The sequence below is a fragment of the Gobio gobio genome, assembly GCF_949357685.1.
Source record: "Gobio gobio genome assembly, chromosome: 7".
Lineage (NCBI taxonomy): Eukaryota > Metazoa > Chordata > Actinopteri > Cypriniformes > Gobionidae > Gobio > Gobio gobio.
The window spans coordinates 47366534-47384892 of record NC_137103.1 but is presented as its reverse complement, the minus strand read 5'-3'; the positions used below and the strand labels follow the sequence as shown (position 1 = coordinate 47384892).

At 39.7% G+C, this 18359-nt stretch overlaps 2 protein-coding genes across 2 annotated transcripts in view; both read left to right on the top strand.

The window, feature by feature from the left end:
• Window positions 1-2269: 2269 nt before the first annotated feature.
• Window positions 2270-5710, top strand: neurod1 (neuronal differentiation 1). The gene is made up of 2 exons (XM_079821339.1): window positions 2270-2613; window positions 3506-5710. The coding sequence occupies exon 2, from the start codon at window positions 3515-3517 to the stop codon at window positions 4574-4576; it is 1062 nt and encodes a 353-aa protein (XP_079677465.1). The 5' UTR covers window positions 2270-2613; window positions 3506-3514; the 3' UTR covers window positions 4577-5710.
• Window positions 5711-7302: 1592 nt separating this feature from the next.
• cerkl (CERK like autophagy regulator) overlaps window positions 7303-18359 on the top strand; it is a 98554-nt gene continuing 87497 nt past the window's right edge. The window contains exon 1 of the mRNA XM_079821094.1: window positions 7303-7769. Coding sequence (XP_079677220.1) covers window positions 7433-7769 — 337 coding nt within the window. The 5' untranslated portion in view covers window positions 7303-7432. The remainder of the gene's footprint in view (window positions 7770-18359) is intronic.

Below are 18359 nucleotides of genomic sequence, written 5' to 3'. Positions count from 1 at the left end.
TTTATTACTCTATATAATTTTAACGACTTGGTAATGGAAATTATTTACCCTTATTACCCGTTTATTTTATTGTTAAATGAGTCTGAATTAAAAGAGTCATCCGTTGGAAATGATGTCGACGGCCTCTCGAGGCCGCCCTGGCCCCATATGCAGCAGGTGGCCTTACCTGCAACCCAAACCAGCCCTTGAACTACAGAAACCCCGCATCCACAGAGCCGCGCAGATGGGTCACCAGCCAAAATGAGTGCCTCTGCATGATTTATTGCGCCAAAATACCACAGAACTAATCAGCGGACAAACTAATTAATACAAATCTGCATTTTTGCATAAGTAATTAGAGCAACGAAACTCGCAGTGAAATAGGAGATAGGGATTTATTCAGTCGGGAGAGCCATTCAAGCTGAGAGAGATTCACTGTTTCAGTCGGAGGAAAGCTCTGTTGGTTCAAGCAGAGGGTGTTAAAGGTCATATAATTAATAAATATCATTGGTATGACCTCATATTGTGTTGTGTTGGGAGGGAGAGGAACATCTTAATGTTAAAGAAAGCTTAAGCGACCTACTTCTGTTCCTTTGGTATCGGTACTTAGAATTATGATTTTTTTTTTTTATTATTAGCCTACGTTTTTCAAACACACAACGTGTCAGTAACCACGAAAGCTGAAACAATTACTTTGAGATAGTTGTTATGGGCGTGAGACGAACTCAATTAGATTATCAACCCTTAAAGTCATAAAAATGCCTGAAATACTAATAAATAGCTATAACCCCAAAAAATATTATTTAACTGTAGCTCTTTATTTTCTCGTTCCAGTATTACGCCAGAGCAAATCAGTGCAATGTCTTTCAATGTAATATGACATCATCATGAGCCTGTATATTTTTATATGCCTGTAATTTATGGACTAATATAACACCACCACATAAAATAAAGAGTGTCAATGTGTGGGACGCTGAAGAAATGAGAAAGGCAGAAGTGAAGCATGAACTAAAAGTGACACTGAGTTGCTGTCAGTGGTGCTGAAATCACTCTCCTCACGTCTCTTGGTTTGCATGGCAACGGTGAGATACACACACGCAAACAGACGGCTTCCTATCGGACCTTTGACCAGCACAAACTTGTCGATTTTTATGAGAAAGATTAGCAGCACTCAGAGCCCCTGAGTGTCCGTGGACAATTCACGGTTACCTGGTTATCAAATGTCTGCGGTGGGCCATTAACAGATGTCGGGAGAGATAAGCACAGATAAGCAAACAATGGAAATGAAATATTTTGCACGCATGAACAAACAGCATGCGGATATAGCCGAAACGCTCAACTCACACTTAGATAGAACAAAAATAATTGCACTAGCCTATACCGAGAAGAAAAAATTCCGTGAAACCTGCAAAAATCTTTAATAGCTATATATGCTCTTATGAAGTTGAGCAATGTCTGGATACATTGGACATTAAAACTATCCTATCCCAAAACTAAAGTCATTATTTATTTAATGCATGATTAGATCGAAAGTTGTGTTAGGCTACTTGTCAGATGTTTTCCTGTTGATATTAAATAATTCCAGAAAAAATGTCTAATTTGCACAAATGCACGCTCCATGTGTTTAAATGCCATTAGTTATTCCCTCATTTATATAGCCTACTCGCCTTTTCAACGGTCATCGCGTTGGTCTATCTTTTTTTTTTAGGGGGTTGGAAGGGCGATGATATTAAATTGAATAGAAAACAGCAGATTTCGGACGTTGGATCAGGTTAGTGAGCCGTGAAACAGGCTTTTTGTCAGTGCGCGTGCGACTCGCGTGCCGAACGACCAGCGTTGAAAAGAGGGGGACTCATTACCGGGGTCTCGAGCCAGACTTTGCAATTACTGTTTATTCAATAGCACGAGATATCTGTAAAAGATTAGCGACAAACAAATCTCCCGGACAAACCACAAAACCGTGAATGTTATAACTTTTCCTAATTCGATTGTTTTAGGCTATTTTTAAATAGCCTAGGCAGGACTAACTATAATAACACAATTATAACAATAATAATAATAATTTAGGCTTAGGGTTATTTGTCCCACTCTTTTAGACAGCGCTGATAATTAGTGACAAAAAACTACTCGGTGATTATGAGCTAATTTATGGACACGCATAAAGAATTGTCCGCATTAAGACAACGGGATGTGGCTAGAGAAAGAGTCGGTCGTGATTGAATGTGTCCCACGCTTGAAAGGGTTAATCCATCCTGCGGGTACAAACAGGTCCACGGAGTCTCTAACTGGCGACAGATGGCCACTTTCTTTCGGCCACAAAGGGACGGAATACGGAGCTCTGGCGAATACAAATGGAAGAGATCACGTGACGCTTGAGGCCGTTTTCCTGACGTAGTCGGCCATATGGCGCGTGCCGGGGGAAGGGGCGGGGCCAGATGCCAATCACGGGCGCAGGGTGGGACTGTAGAGGCAGCCGCAGACAGACATCCACTCGCATCTTCCAGCATCAGCAGCACCGCTATATAACCGGAGCATCACATCGGCGCAGCCACATTCAATCCACTTCAATCCGCAGGACTTCCCACACCACGAGGGGCATGAAACTATCATAACAAGACATTCAACAAATCCTAGGTATGTGATGTTTCTCTCTTCTGTATTTTACTCACTTGTGATGAACTATTTCAACAATCAGCTCGAAATCATTCTAATGATGAAGATGATTGCGTTGTTGTAACGGACATTTCAGGGCATGTATTGATGCATATTATGATAAAGCATAGCCTATATATTGAAACAAGAAGAAAAAAATCAAGCCACTATAACTGAAATTTGTTCTTTGCTACTTTAAATTGGCGAAGAAGTGCCAACCTGCACGGATAAGTTCATTACTTTGAATTTAATTTCTGTTGAGGAAAATAGAGTAAAAGTTTAAATAAAAGGAATGAATGATTGCTGTTACATAAAGTGCATTCATACACGAAAGGGACTAATGAATACATTCTAAATTTCTAAACGTCTATCTGATATACGGTACAATATTTGTTTTTAGGAATAAGTTAGGATATATCTTGTTCAGTCGCGTTAAGCAAAAAGGCAATACCAATTTACTTCAAACAATCAAACTAATTTTTCAATTTTTCAATGGTTCAGAGATTTAGCAAAAAATCTTGTTCTTATAAAGGGCCAGAAAGTAGGCTAGTTTGTGCTTAATAAAAGACTTCTTATAGTTTTCTTAAAACTATACACAAACTATGCATCATACTGTAGGGAGCACAATCCTAAATTCCTTCATTCTTTATTTCAAAATGTGCACCAGCAAGGGCTCTATCTGATTAGGAAACACGGTTACATAATAAAGCTGCATAAAGCATAAGCAGCTATGATTCATCTACAGGTGACGTGTTGTTGCATTTTGGAGGTGCTCAGTGCATTTCATATACTTTAAGTGTCGCATGACTCTTTTATGAAAGACAATACTGAGAAAAAAATATGAATGAATATTTAAATGTTATATCATTTGCAGAGTTCCAACATGACGAAGTCTTACACTGAGGAAAGCATGATGCTGGAGTCTCAAACCAGCACAAACTGGACCGACAAGTGTCACAGCAGCTCCCAAGACGAGCGAGACATGGACAAGACCAACGATCCCATGCACAAGGACATGGAGGACGACGACGACGACGACGACGATGTGGGACTCAACCGACTCGAAGATGAGGATGACGAGGAGGAAGAGGAGGAGGAAGAAGACGGAGATGACACCAAGCCGAAAAGACGAGGGCCCAAGAAGAAGAAGATGACAAAGGCACGTCTGCAAAGGTTCAAAATGAGGCGCATGAAGGCGAACGCCCGGGAGAGGAACCGCATGCACGGTCTCAACGATGCGCTCGAGAGCCTGCGCAAAGTTGTGCCGTGCTACTCCAAAACGCAGAAGCTCTCCAAGATCGAAACGCTCCGACTGGCCAAAAACTACATTTGGGCTCTTTCGGAAATCCTGAGGTCGGGCAAGAGCCCGGATTTGATGTCGTTTGTGCAGGCCTTGTGCAAGGGCTTGTCCCAGCCGACGACCAATTTGGTCGCAGGATGCCTCCAGCTGAACCCCAGAACTTTTCTGCCCGAGCAGAGCCAGGAGATGGCCCCTCATATGCAAACAGCAAGTGCTTCCTTTTCCGCTCTTCCCTACTCCTACCAGACGCCCGGTCTTCCCAGCCCTCCGTACGGTACAATGGACAGCTCTCACATCTTTCACGTCAAGCCGCACGCGTACGGGAGCGCGCTGGAGCCGTTCTTTGACACCGCGCTTACAGACTGCACCAGCCCCTCGTTTGACGGGCCCCTTAGCCCACCTTTGAGCGTCAACGGGAACTTTTCCTTCAAACACGAGGGTTCTTCGGAATTCGAGAAGAACTACGCCTTTACCATGCACTATCAGGCGGCGGGCTTGGCCGGCGGGCAGGGACACGCGTCTCTTTACGCGGGCTCTACGCAGCGCTGTGATATACCGATGGAGAACATTATGTCGTACGACGGGCACTCTCACCACGAGCGGGTCATGAACGCCCAGCTGAACGCGATATTTCACGACTCGTGATTCTAATGGACATTTGTGAGACTGCTCGACACGGTATTCTGTTATGGCTGATGCAAAAAGAGCAACAACATTATATGCTTAATCTTATGTACGTATTTATTGTTGTTACTGCCTTTAGGAGAAAAGAGAATTCGTTGATTCTCGTTCACCTTATGTATTGTATTCTATAGCGCTTCTACGTTGCGGTCACACACACAGGTGGGAATAGGCGTGACCTTCTTCAGAATGTGTTAATTATCCATGCTACAAAATCACAAGCAATAATTTGGAAACTATGCAATTTTTAATCTAATACTGGGCCAATTATAGAAATGAATAGAGATTGATATATTTTTCAACCTATTACATTTTACTACTTATCTATCCCATACTGAATTATTTTGTTGTGATTTTGTATAGAATTGTTAATTTTTATAAAGTCAAATCCTTGCATCATTCCATGCAACCCCCATGTTAATGTTTTATAAAACTGATTTATCTCCTGTGTTTATATAAAACAGTACTCATTCTAGTAATAACCAGCAGGCAAGTGCTTCAAAATCTGTAATGTTGCCTTAGCAATGAATTACTGTAAAAATCATGCAGAGTTGCACAAATCCCATCCTCTGAATCCCGTTAATGTCATGTTCAATCAGTGATCCTTTGTGGAATTTCGACTTGCTTGAGTAATGGGGAGGAAAAAAAATTCGGTGTTAGAGTCTCAGTGTTGTACATAAAAGCTTGACTATCACCTTTTAAACTCACCCTGTGTAAAAGCTGATCGAGAGGCCTGTCTTTCTAAGATGGAAAATAAATAATGGACTGAATTAGTCTGCTCAAACTATTCGGGTGTTTTCGACTGGAATTTGTATTGGCTGTGACGAAAGAACAAACAACGAAGGTGCGACCAAAAAGAGGTTGATTTAAAAGTGATTCTTGAGACTGTTGTATGTGTGTATCGGTTCACGATGGAGGTTTAAGAAATAAAACAGATGGTTTTGAATTTAACATTATTACAATCATTTATGTAAAATGCACGCACCACGCCCACCCCTCTAGAATAACGATTTACCATATTGTGCTTTTTATTTTATTAACACACATACTTGTCCTAATCTGATTACTAGCAAGAAACACAATAAATGCTGTATAGGTTAAAAAAGAGAAAACAATCTGTTAGATATATTAATATGAAAACTCAAGGTCATGAATGTATACCCTTGAATATTATTAAACACATCATATTCTGCCCTACAGGACGTCGGTAGGCTTTAACATAATCTTAAAATGCTGTATCGATTTGCTCCTTTAGTGCGCAATAAGGGTGTTTCTTACCTGAATGCATAGCCTGCAGCCAAAATAAATATTAAACCAGCACGATATAAATGCACCTCCAAAATTGTGACATCACCCAGGTTTATTTAAAACCAGATAGGGGTAAAAGTCTCCTCAAAATAAGGCATCCCGCGTAATAAGCATTCAAATCGGCGGAGAGTTTAATCATCGCCTTTACGCAGATATTCACATTCGTATAGAAGAGGTTTTCATCTACAAAAATATTTGAAACTTCTACACAGTGTATCTCTAAATACTTCACACCATACATTAGTGTAAATTAATTTGTCCTCGAGTCGTCTAATCCACAACTTTTCGTCCCTGTCGTGCAAACTAAATCTTTTTATCTTTTATCTTTTTAAAATATATTATTATCCATTATTATAGTCCAAGTTGTTAGGCTACTCACGCAAAATATAGACTACAATGAAGACAAGAAAGTAGCTATAAAAGGGAGTTATTAAAATACCCCCACACAAAAATACATCTTATGCCGATGAGGATGAAATTATTTACAGATAAAACTAAAATAAAATATAAAATCATGTGAATTCCTGTAAAATAGGCACGTGCGCTGGGTGAAAGATTTTTGAAGGCTGTAGAACAATATGGAAATCACGACTAACGTCCTTCTTTTAAATTTGTTTTAATTCATTCGACTTTATAGCCTACCATAGAGACTGTTGCATTTAGACAAAACATTTATAAAATCAGCTGGCACAGAAGGAGAAACGTCCACTGGGACTCAGAAGCTTTGGCCAGATCCAGGAACTGTCCAAGGTGCTGCCTGAGGAAGACTTTTCCACACCCGTTCACCTAGTATGATGGCTAATTGTTTAGCACACCAAATAATCCAGGCCTATAGTCATAAAACATATGAAAAGAAATTCAGGCGTGCATGTCTGAGGCAGATTTGTTGACATTAAACAATTTTAATCTGAGTGTCATTAATGTCTGACAAAATGAAAAGATTTGTGTTCACTTCTCTATTGCAAGCCGTCGTTTATTTTCTACAAACGAACTAATATCCATTTGCAGTGCAGTTTAAGATCCCTAATAACTAACGCAATAAAGACTTTTGACGTTTAGGTATGTAGGGACATATTCAAATATCAGCTATTCGTGTATAACGTAAGTAGCTAGGCTCATGTATTCTAACTCCTTTTACTAATAAGTATATATATATTTTTTACTTTTCAAGTAGCTTTTCCAAAAGTGAATATTATATTTTTCATTGTCTAGTAGGCTAACTATTCATTAACTATTCATAACATTTTGTTACTAACATTACTACATGTTAAAACGGCTTGTCGTTATTTCATATAACTGCACATTTTGGAATGATTTGTTGAAATAGTAATAATAGACCATATGTGTGTGAGGGCAGCGCGCGTGCTCGGTTAAGAAAGTCCGGCGGGCGGGCGCGCGCGCTCGAGAGGTGAATGGAGACGAGGAACTTCCTCAGGAGCCTAGCGACCGGGAGCGCGCCCGAGCCGGTAAATTAGTACACAAAGGCGAGTTTGCCCCGCACACATTCAAATTATGTTCGAATCCCCGTGTAAATCGATAAACGTCCTCAACGCGTGGTCGGAGAGTCAGGAAGAGTTGCGCGAGACGCAACCGGCGTCTCCTCCTCGCGGGACGGGAAAGCGAGTTAAGATAAAAAAGAAAAAGCGAAAAGAGCAGCAAAGCGAGATACGCTCCGTCTCGGCCCCTCAGTTGTGCACCGATGACGACGACCAGGAGCGAAAAGAAACGAAATATAGGCCGGACGAACCGATTGTGAGAGGAATCTTCCAAATCGGGAAAAAGAGCCACGACGTGGTTCTCACGGCAACGCGGGTAACATGGACGCCCATTCAGCCCGAGACCCCTACAGGTGAGCAGCGCTGAGCTGTGTTTGCCTCCGTTTCCATGGTGATTGTACGCTACTCATGTTTACTTCCTGTGTGTCTCGAGCTCAAAGTCATATTAGCAAGCAGTTTATTATTTATCGTGTTTATCTCGATGAGAGCACGACATAGAGAAAACATACAGACTGTAAACATTTGTTCTCTCTCCTAATTTGGTTATTTATAGTTATGTTTCTGTGTTGTACATTAATACAAACACGTGATGCACAATTACAATGCAATTACGCAAGCTCACACAACAAGAAAGTGGCATTTTCAGAAATATATGGATTCTTCCACCAAACACTCATTTGCCACTATGCACGCATGCACAACAACAAAGTGACCTAACCTCGTCCGTTGCTTCAATGACAAACGTTTGCCTTTGAGGTCATTTGATCCAAGTAAATGTTCCAGATACTATAAGTAGTTTATGAGAATCACACAAATTATCACATATATTTTAAAATTCATTGCATTCATAATTGGCATTGCTTTATTGTTTGAGCTACTGGAATTGCTTACGGTTTCCAGGTTTGTTCAAGGCGATTAAATCCATAGTTTTTCAGTAACTATCTATCCCCGGTTTCACAAGCTTAAGCCTAGTCCCAGACTAATGCATGTTTGAGCTGTTTTAACTGAAACCAACGTGCTATGATATTATCTTTAAATATATCATTGCCATTGTTTTGTCTCAAGATGCACACCAGTGATTTTTTCTAAAGAACATTTATAAAAGCTACTTAAATGTCCTAATTGAACTAAGGTCAAATCCTGGTTTAATCTAAACCCTGTCTGTGAAACCAGGCCTATAAATCAAGGGATAGTATTTGAGGTAAAAAAAAAAAAAAAGTCCCTTTGTTGCAACATTAAACAAGTCCACTATAGCAAAAAATCCCATTTAAATGCTTTTTAAAGCTTTTCACAAATATTGTGCTGCTCCATCAGTATTCAGTAAAAGAACATATTTTTGATTGTTATAAACATCAGAACCAAAAATAAGCATATTGTGGGCGGACCTTTAGCTCTGTTGTACCCTACTGTAATAATTACACAAGCAAATAGGGCTACAACAATATAGCAGTCCAAATAAAGGGGGGAAAAAGGGGGTAATGTCAGTTCTGCCAGAAACTCATGTGTAACAGCTGTGTTGGTAATGGACTCCGGCTGACTGTTGTGACCACCTAAAGTAGGGCATCTGTCAGTCTTGTGGACAGTTAGCAAATGTCCAAGTAAATGATACTCAAAACTACCATCTGCATCATTACACTAAGAAGATAACCATATGACTTTTTAGGAGGATTTGATTTGCATATCAGATTTCAGTGAAACCCTAGGCATGTGTAGCTTTTCTCTTTGGGTATTTTTTCTCCAAAAAATGAAAATTCTATCATTAATTACTCACCCTCATGTTGTTCCAAAAAGTTTTGTTCATCTTCAGAACACAAATTAAGATATTTTGGATGATATCTGAGAGCTTTCTGTCCCTCCATTGACAGCTATGCAACTGACACTTTGACGCTTCAAAAAGTTCATAAAGAGATCAAAAAACTAATCCATATTAATTGAGCGGTTTAGTCCAAAATTAGAAGAGGCTCGATCGCTTTATATGATGAACAGATTTAATTTAGGCTTTGATTCACATATAAACATTGATCGGCGAACATAAACAGATGCTCAAACGAACCTGATTGACGCGTGAGAACAAACTTCATTGGTTCTTGCAGAAGCTCAAACGTGCTGCGTAACCTGAGAATGAACCTCATTGGTTCTTGCTGAAGCTCAAACGTGCTGCGTAACCTGAGAATGAACCTCATTGGTTCTTGCTGAAGCTCAAACGTGATGCGTAACACAAGAATTAACCTCATTGGTTCTTGAGGAAGCTCAAACGTGATGCGTAACACAAGAATTAACCTCATTGGTTCTTGAGGAAGCTCAAACGTGATGAGTAACACAAGAATGAACCTCATTGGTTCTTGCAGAATCTCAAACGTGCTGCTTAACCTGAGAATGAACCTCATTGGTTCTTGCAGAAGCTCAAACGTGATGCGTAACACAAGAATGAACCTCATTGGTTCTTGCAGAATCTCAAACGTGCTGCGTAACCTGAGAATGAACCTCATTGGTTCTTGTTGAAGCTCAAACGTGATGCGTAACACGAGAATGAACCTCATTGGTTCTTGCAGAAGCTCAAACGTGATGCATAACACAAGAATGAACCTCATTGGTTCTTGCTGAAGCTCAAACGTGCTGCATCACAAGTGAACAAACCTCATTTGTTCTTGCAGGAGCTCAAACGTGATGTGTAACACAAGAATGAACCTCATTGGTTCTTGTAGATGCTCAAACGTGATACGTAAGATGAGAATGAACCTCATTGGTTCTTCCTGAAGCTCAAACGTGCTGCGTAACCTGAGAATGAACCTCATTGGTTCTTGCTGAAGCTCAAACGTGATGCGTAACACAAGAATTAACCTCATTGGTTCTTGAGGAAGCTCAAACGTGATGCGTAACACAAGAATTAACCTCATTGGTTCTTGAGGAAGCTCAAACGTGATGAGTAACACAAGAATGAACCTCATTGGTTCTTGCAGAATCTCAAACGTGCTGCTTAACCTGAGAATGAACCTCATTGGTTCTTGCAGAAGCTCAAACGTGATGCGTAACACAAGAATGAACCTCATTGGTTCTTGCAGAATCTCAAACGTGCTGCGTAACCTGAGAATGAACCTCATTGGTTCTTGTTGAAGCTCAAACGTGATGCGTAACACGAGAATGAACCTCATTGGTTCTTGCTGAAGCTCAAACGTGCTGCATCACAAGTGAACAAACCTCATTTGTTCTTGCAGGAGCTCAAACGTGATGTGTAACACAAGAATGAACCTCATTGGTTCTTCCTGAAGCTCAAACGTGATGCGTAACACGAGAATTAACCTCATTGGTTATTGCAGAAACTCAAACGTGCTGCGTAACACAAGAACAATACTCATTGGTTCTTGCAGAAGCTCAAACGTGCTGCATCACAAGTGAACAAACCTCATTTGTTCTTGCAGGAGCTCAAACGTGATGTGTAACACAAGAATGAACCTCATTGGTTCTTGCAGAAGCTCAAACGTGATACGTAAGATGAGAATGAACCTCATTGGTTCTTCCTGAAGCTCAAAAGTGATGCGTAACACGAAAATGAACCTCATTGGTTCTTGAGGAAGCTCAAACGTTCTGCGTAACGTGAGAATGAACCTCATTGGTTCTTGCTGAAGCTCAAACGTGATGCGTAACACAAGAACAATCCTCATTGGTTCTTGAGGAAGCTCAAACGTAATGCGTAACACGAGAATCAACCTCATTGGTTCTCGCACGTCAAGTGAACATGCTTGAGCTTCCGTTTACCACAACTGATGTGTGAGTTGATGCATGTTTATATGTGAATAAAAGCCTAAATTCAATCTGGTCATCATATAAAGTGATTGTGTCTCTTCAGAAAATTTGTACTAAACCGCTCAATTCATATGGATTCATTGTGTGATCTCTTTATGAACTTTTTGAAGCATATCAAGCATAAAGTGCACAAATGCTTATGATTTTTCATTTCCATCATTGAGGCATTCATTTAAAAAAGCCCTCCAAATTTGCTCTTGGAGAGCGGGCTCCTGATTTACGCTGTTTCATTGATCAGGAAGCAAAACCACATGGGGAAAATGAAACTATTTTGAAACACGCCCAGCAGTTTGAAGCTGAGGCATGTACTTCCTGTCTTTGGCTGTTGTTTTGTGCAGGCACTTTAAAGCATGAGCGCTGCCGAGTGCAAGAGAGACTTTCAGTCAGCGTAAGCTTTATAGACAGTACTTTTCATCTGTGATCCAAGCTAATGTTATTAAGCCAGAGCTCTCATTACACAGAAAGCATTCATCTAATAACCCCCTATGGCCTTTACCAAATGTTCTCCTGAAAATGCCAAAAAATGACAGCGAGATCTCGATATACTGGGGTTCTCTATTTGAAGCTCATGTGCTTTTTTTCCGCCGAGGGATAACAGATCAGAATATTGCCCCTGATCCCTCAATACAGACGACTGAGAGAGATTGGAGGACATTAACCAGCAGACAAACACAATATCAAATTACATGATTGCAATGTGGCATTTCAGTGCTTGTTTCTATGACAACACTGTGTGTTGGATTTCAGTGATGATTTGATACCTCTGTTTACCTCTCCCGTTGCTTAATTTCTGATTATGCATTTTATTTGCCTTGTCATATGCTTTAGACCTACAAAACAAAAACAATGGTGATATACACAGTTCCCACAAAAATATTAGAAATCAGAAATGTTTGTTGTGCAGTAAATCAGCATATTAGAATGATTTCTGAAGACTGGAGTAATGATGCTGAAAATTGAGCTTTGCCATCACAGGAATGAATTACATTTTAAAGTATTTTAAAATAGGCATTTCTTTTAAATTGTAAGAATATTTCACAATATTGCTGTTTTGCTGAGCAAATAAATGCAACCTTGGTGAGTATAAAGGACTAAATGTTGCAAGATCTCACTCTGATGTTTCTTTTTTCGTCTTCCTTGGAACACAAAATAGATTTTTTTGGACAATATTCTGACTTTTCCATATAATCAAAGTGAATGAGGACCAGAGCCATCAAGCTTCAAAATGATCAAAAAAGCACCCTACACTCTTAAAAAGAAAGGTTCTTGTCGGTGGTGATAGCCTCATGGGCAGTGCGCCGACATATAGCACTGTTGCACTTTGGGCGACCCAAGTTGGAGTCCTGGCTCGGGGGCCTTTCCTGATCCCGTCCCCCTCTCTCTGTCACACTTTGCTAACTGTCCTAGCATGGTAAAGGCAAAAAATAAAAAGCCCACCAAAAATAAATCTTTAAAAAAGGGGTTCTTTATTTGCATTGATGGCTCCATGAAGAACCTTTCACATCCATGGAGTCTTTTACAAAAGGTTCTTTATAGTGGAAAAAGATTATCATTATGTTCTTCTTACTATAAGAAAAACATGGTTCTTCAGTGAAATGATCACTGAATGGTTCTTTAAAGGTGCACTATGTAACTTTTCCGTCTGCTAGAGGTCGCCTATTAACAATAAAGGCGTAGTTTGATGACGCCACGGATGAGCGCAGATGTGGTCTTCACCTCTGCCGGTTGAAAAGAATCGGGATAGGACACTGGCAGAAATCATGTTCATGGATGCGATCAGGGGCGATTCTAGGATTTTCATTTTAGGGGGGCTCAGCCCCCAGTGAGGGTATGAAAAAAAAATTTGACTTAAAAAAAATGACTTTAGTTTAGGGTCCAATTCTCACTATTAACTAGTAGCTTATTAGTATGCATATTAGGATATTGGCTGTTTATTATTTCTTTTCGGGGGCATGGCCATATGCCTACATATGTGCATTTTAAGATGTTCTGAACGCCAAAAAATTTGATAACAACAGCTTGAAAACCATGTCAGTGGGCAGATATGACTGATAAAGTTTTTCCATTTTTGTCAGTGAAGAAAGTAAACACATGTTTAACTGATATTTATATGTTTTATGAATCATTTTCGAAGGCTAACAGGAAAGCTAAATTTGTTAAATTAATTCACAATATGCACACATTCATTACTAATCTTATGCCCAATACAAGCTGAAAAAAGCGGAACTTTTTTTTCACTGAGAGCTACAAATGGAATTATTAATTTACAATATGCACACATTCATTAATTACTATTAATCTTATGCCTAATATGAAGAAAATGGCTTTGTTAATATTTCTTGTTTGTTAATTATATTATAAATGACATTACCTATTTCAATTCAAAATGGCGAAATTCAAAATGGCGAAATTAGACAAAAGTTTATTAATCTGGCTGAATATTTTTGTCATTTGTTTAACATTTCTGACTGAGAAGCAGCTGTCAAATATGAAAAGTTTAGTTTAGCTATTACATATCTCGCACTTGACGTCAGGTCGTGCTGCTAAAATTCGTGCTCCGCCTCAGCAGCTTCTGTGTGAACATAAAGCCCGCCTACTCTGATTTGATTGGTTTTCTTAAATATTTTGGCATTGATGAGCGGTGACAGACCAATGAGGCTCAGATCAACGCACACACCTTTGCTTCTGACGTGCGGCCTATTCGCCGCCACAGCGGATTGAAGAGCATGCTGATTAACACAGATTAAAAAACGTGACGAAGCCGAAGCCTCCAGCCAGTTTCATATGTTAGAAAGGCTGAAGCCTCCCTAAAAAGTGATGCGATTAGTAATGTTACTGTAGTATGAAGCAGAGCAGGACCGAGTGCTGTGGAGCTGAGCAAGGCTGCTGGAGCGATTGTTAATAAGATGAAGGCAACACAAACGCCTCGCGAGCAGCGGGACTTTTATTATGCCACAGTCGCCGGCGCCATTTCTGCTTTTCCGGTCATGATTATGAGGTAACGCAGCTCTGTTTATCATATTAGATACATCTGAGTGTGTTGAAAATGATGTTATGACGTTACTCTACGTTCGCTCGGCGGCTGCTATGACACTGCAGTGAGAGTAAAGCGTTTCTGCAAAAATAAACTGGAAACCGAGGGGAACGCAGATATGACGCCATCGACAGGCGACTCCCTCACACGTCCCGGTTCCTTGGTTAAAATAGCAATTTTCTCACTATTTACAAATAGTTGGAAACATTTGGGTTATTGTAAGTACTCAACTGAACAAAATATATAACACTGGCCTAGTGGTTTTTGGATATTTTACTGAAAAAATTTTACATAGTGCAGCTTTAAGGAACGCAATGGTCCATGTTCTGAAGTTAGATCCGTTCCTGGGTGGACATATTTTGTTGATCCTGGAACAACATTCCTGTCTGAATATTTAGTCCTAGCCCCATCCCTATCCTTACTCCTAAACCTAACCCTAACCCTGCCCATACGTTATCTCTAAAATCAGAGGAAAATGAAAGGTGAATAACACTGGTGTAGAATTACCTAACCCTGCTTGTAATCCTAAACTTGACATAAACTGTAAACTTGACCCTCAAATCTGATTGGTTGAATGGAATGTTAATCCAGGAACATGTTGTACTTGGCGAAATCAGGTTCTGCCAAAACGGTTCTTCTATTGCAAATAAACCTTTTTGGAACCTTTATTTTAAACAGTGCAAAGAAAACTTGACTATGTCATGTGCTACCATATATCCAAAGTATTTTGAAGCCTTTCTTTGATGAACAACTGAAAATGTAGTAATTATTCACTGAAAATCTTGCCCTTGATTATAACTTTAATTCAAATATGGCATCATTAGGTTTGTCCTTAAGTACTTTTGCGACACTTCTTTGTCATTTGTTAGAACAAAATCATATGGGTTTGGAGCGACATGAGGGTGAGTAAAGGATGACAGAAGTTAAATTTTTGTGTGAACTATCCCTTTAAGACAGCTCTAGCCAGGGCTGACAAAAGGACAAACTGTAAATTATATATAGAGTTTCTTTTTTTAGAGGTCAGTGCTATTTGTACTGTATGTTTTTAAAATACCGCTCACGAGGCATCACCTACAGCCTAACCATGAGTAAACATGAGAGTTAGCTCACCTTTTAAAAATGAAAGTAGAGCCCGCTGAATTGGCCTCATATTCAGCCGCAATCACAGAAGCGCACGGGAGACTGGGGTTGTTTGCCAAAGGGATCTGGGTTTGACTTTTTGAACCCTGAATTTGCTTAGCATTGGCCTTGGCTTTACTTCAGTTTGTCTGTTGAACGTACAACCACCGTGATTTGATGTGGGTGCCAGAGCAGTTCACGCCTCCAGTCCACGCAAATCATTTAGATCACTCTGGTGGGTTCATGCCATGTGTGCGCTGCTATTACCTCTGGCTCTGTAAACGTATAAAAACAAAGCTCATGGGACCGAGATTGCAAATGTGTGCTTTTATTTTTTTATTTTTTTAATCATAAAACTGGATACAGAAGGCAACAGTTTAGGAAGACGATGCATGTTGCTGAAAAGCACCTAAAATGTTTGCACTGAACTCCACGGCTTAAATGATGGCTTGGAGATGAACCTGTCCACCTTGTAGAGAATCGACAGTAGAGAATCGAATTACTTTATAGAGTATATCCTGAATACATGCTCACTTATCTCTGAGTAGAGGGAGTAATACATTAGATGAGAGATGCACAAAGCCGTTCTTCTTCTATATGCGTTTTAAAATGATTTTGCTTCAGATCATATCCTAAAATATTGACTTCTCAGCTTTTGTTTCATCGATCACTTTAGCCATTTATATGGGCGCTGAACTGAACGAGCATGTCATGCGTGCAAATGCTAGATGGTTTACCATACACAAGCTGTGGTACTATTAGATCTTTGAAAATGACCTGTTTTTCCCAGAACTCTGAGGACTTTGGTTGACCATTGCGGTCAGCATGGAGCATCTGCCCCAGTGTAGCTCTCTGGAACTGGACTGACTGGCTCAGCCTCAGATTTCTAAGGCTAATTGCACCGCTGAGGTTATCTGATCCCATTTCACAGTACCGAGGGACAGAAGGGGGACATTTTTTAGTCAAGACACATTCTCTGTCCTCCGCATGGAAAAATGCAGTGCAGAAACAAGCGTTCAGCAGTGTCACATCAGTCAACATCAGTGCTAAATAACTGTATACTCTCCGATAAGCATCAATCAACATACAAAAAACATGTTCTGCAACTATAGATACAACAATTAATTTAGTAATTTAGCCACATTAATTAAGTTATGTTACTTATTTAAGCTATCCAGTCGTACAGATCACATTTTCTCCCCTTCACATCCTCAAAGTATTTTGGCTGGGAGCATAATGACAAGTAGGTGATGTTAATTGTTTATTTCTAGAGCCTGTTTAAAAATAATGAGCAGAACATCATTAGCATCAATAATGAGTCATTATGCTGAGACATGCTCAGCTCTTCTACTAACACCTGAGACTCGGAGTAGGAGCCTCTGGTAACAGACCCACAGAGAGAGCCGTACGCAATTTCAAAACTGTATGACAGCATAAGAACAGTTTTGCATCGCATGAAATGCCTCTTGCCATACACCTGAGTTAATCTGCAGTTTTTTCACCGGGACAATTTAAGCACAAGAACGTTTATTAAAATAAAAGGATGGCAAGACAAGACAAAAAAAAATCTTCATTTACTTACACTTACTATGTTGTTCCAAACGTGTATGACTTTCATTATTCTGCAAAACACAAAATAAAATATTTTAAAGAATGTTGAAGTCCAACAGTGGTGTAAAGTATTTAAGTAAATGTAATTAGTTGTACTTAAGTATCTTTTTGGCTACTTTGTAGTTGTACTGAGTATCAGAGATATTAGCAACTTTTACTCTCTACTTGACTACACTTTTGAACAAGTAAATGTACTTTTTACTCCAATACATTTGTGTTGAGTATGCAATTGCACATTACATTTTGCATGGCACCTAACTTTTTCTGCAGCAGTTTGTTTCTGCTCTAAAAAAGCGATATCGCCATCTAAGGGCATTGAAGGTACTATATCTTGTGCGTTTTGCCTTTACTCACCCAAACATGTCAACATGACTACTTTACATGAATGCGAGTGCATTAGCAGGTAGTTGATGAATCGCAAGTCTTTGATTTATGAGATGAGGTCCTGACTGCAGTAGGTGATGAGGCTGAAACCAGCACATCCAGTGCAAGAAACGCTTTGACTATTTAAATTTACTTAACATTATTTTATTTACCCACTATATTGACGAGACCTTTTTGAAGGATATTGGTTTACTTATGACCTGTTTGTGCACTTGAATTTAACTGAGACTTGAGAGTTTGTAGATGTTTCAAGAGACTTGATTTATTGCAGTATTGAGGGGTTCAGTTTTATTTTGATCTTACAAATCAATTGTTTCTTATTTTCACTGGTATGTCTCTCAGGCGTCGAGGACTAGTGCATTATTGAGCCTATATTTAGTACTTAAGTACTGTTAAAATCTGATACTTTAAGACTTTTACTCAAGTTGTATTGGAATTGGTGACTTGTAACCTGTAATGGAGTCATTTTCACTGTAAGGAATCTGTACTTTTACTCAAGTATTGTTTTCAGGTACTCTTTACACCCAGTCCCACCGCTGACCATTTTGATGTCCTAAGCGATCATTTTATGATGTCCGCGGTTGGCAGCGGTCGCGAATTTGTAGGGGTGGGGTAGAGAGAGCATTTTCTTGGGGTGCCCCCCTGAGCACTTGGTGCCCTACGCGCAGCGCGTGGTGGGAGCGGCGGCACTGTTTACACCTCTGGAGTCCAAACATCACTGGACCCCATAAACGAGACGAAACAAAACAAGACAAGACAAGACAAGACAAAAACATCCAAGCAAAAAATTTAAAATCTATCTTGATTTACTTACACTTATGTTGTTCCAAACTTGTATGAACCTCGAATATTCTGCAAAACATAAAATAAAATATTTTAAAGATGTTGGAGTCCAAACAACACTGGACCCCATAAATGAGATGAGACAAAATGAAACGAAATGAAACAAAACAAAACAAGACAAGAAAACACAAGACAATACAAAAACATC

What these genes read in the sequence shown, in the direction of transcription:
- neurod1 (XM_079821339.1), top strand. Translation starts at nt 3,515, where the DNA reads ATGACGAAGTCTTACACTGAGGAAAGCATGATGCTGGAGTCTCAAACC.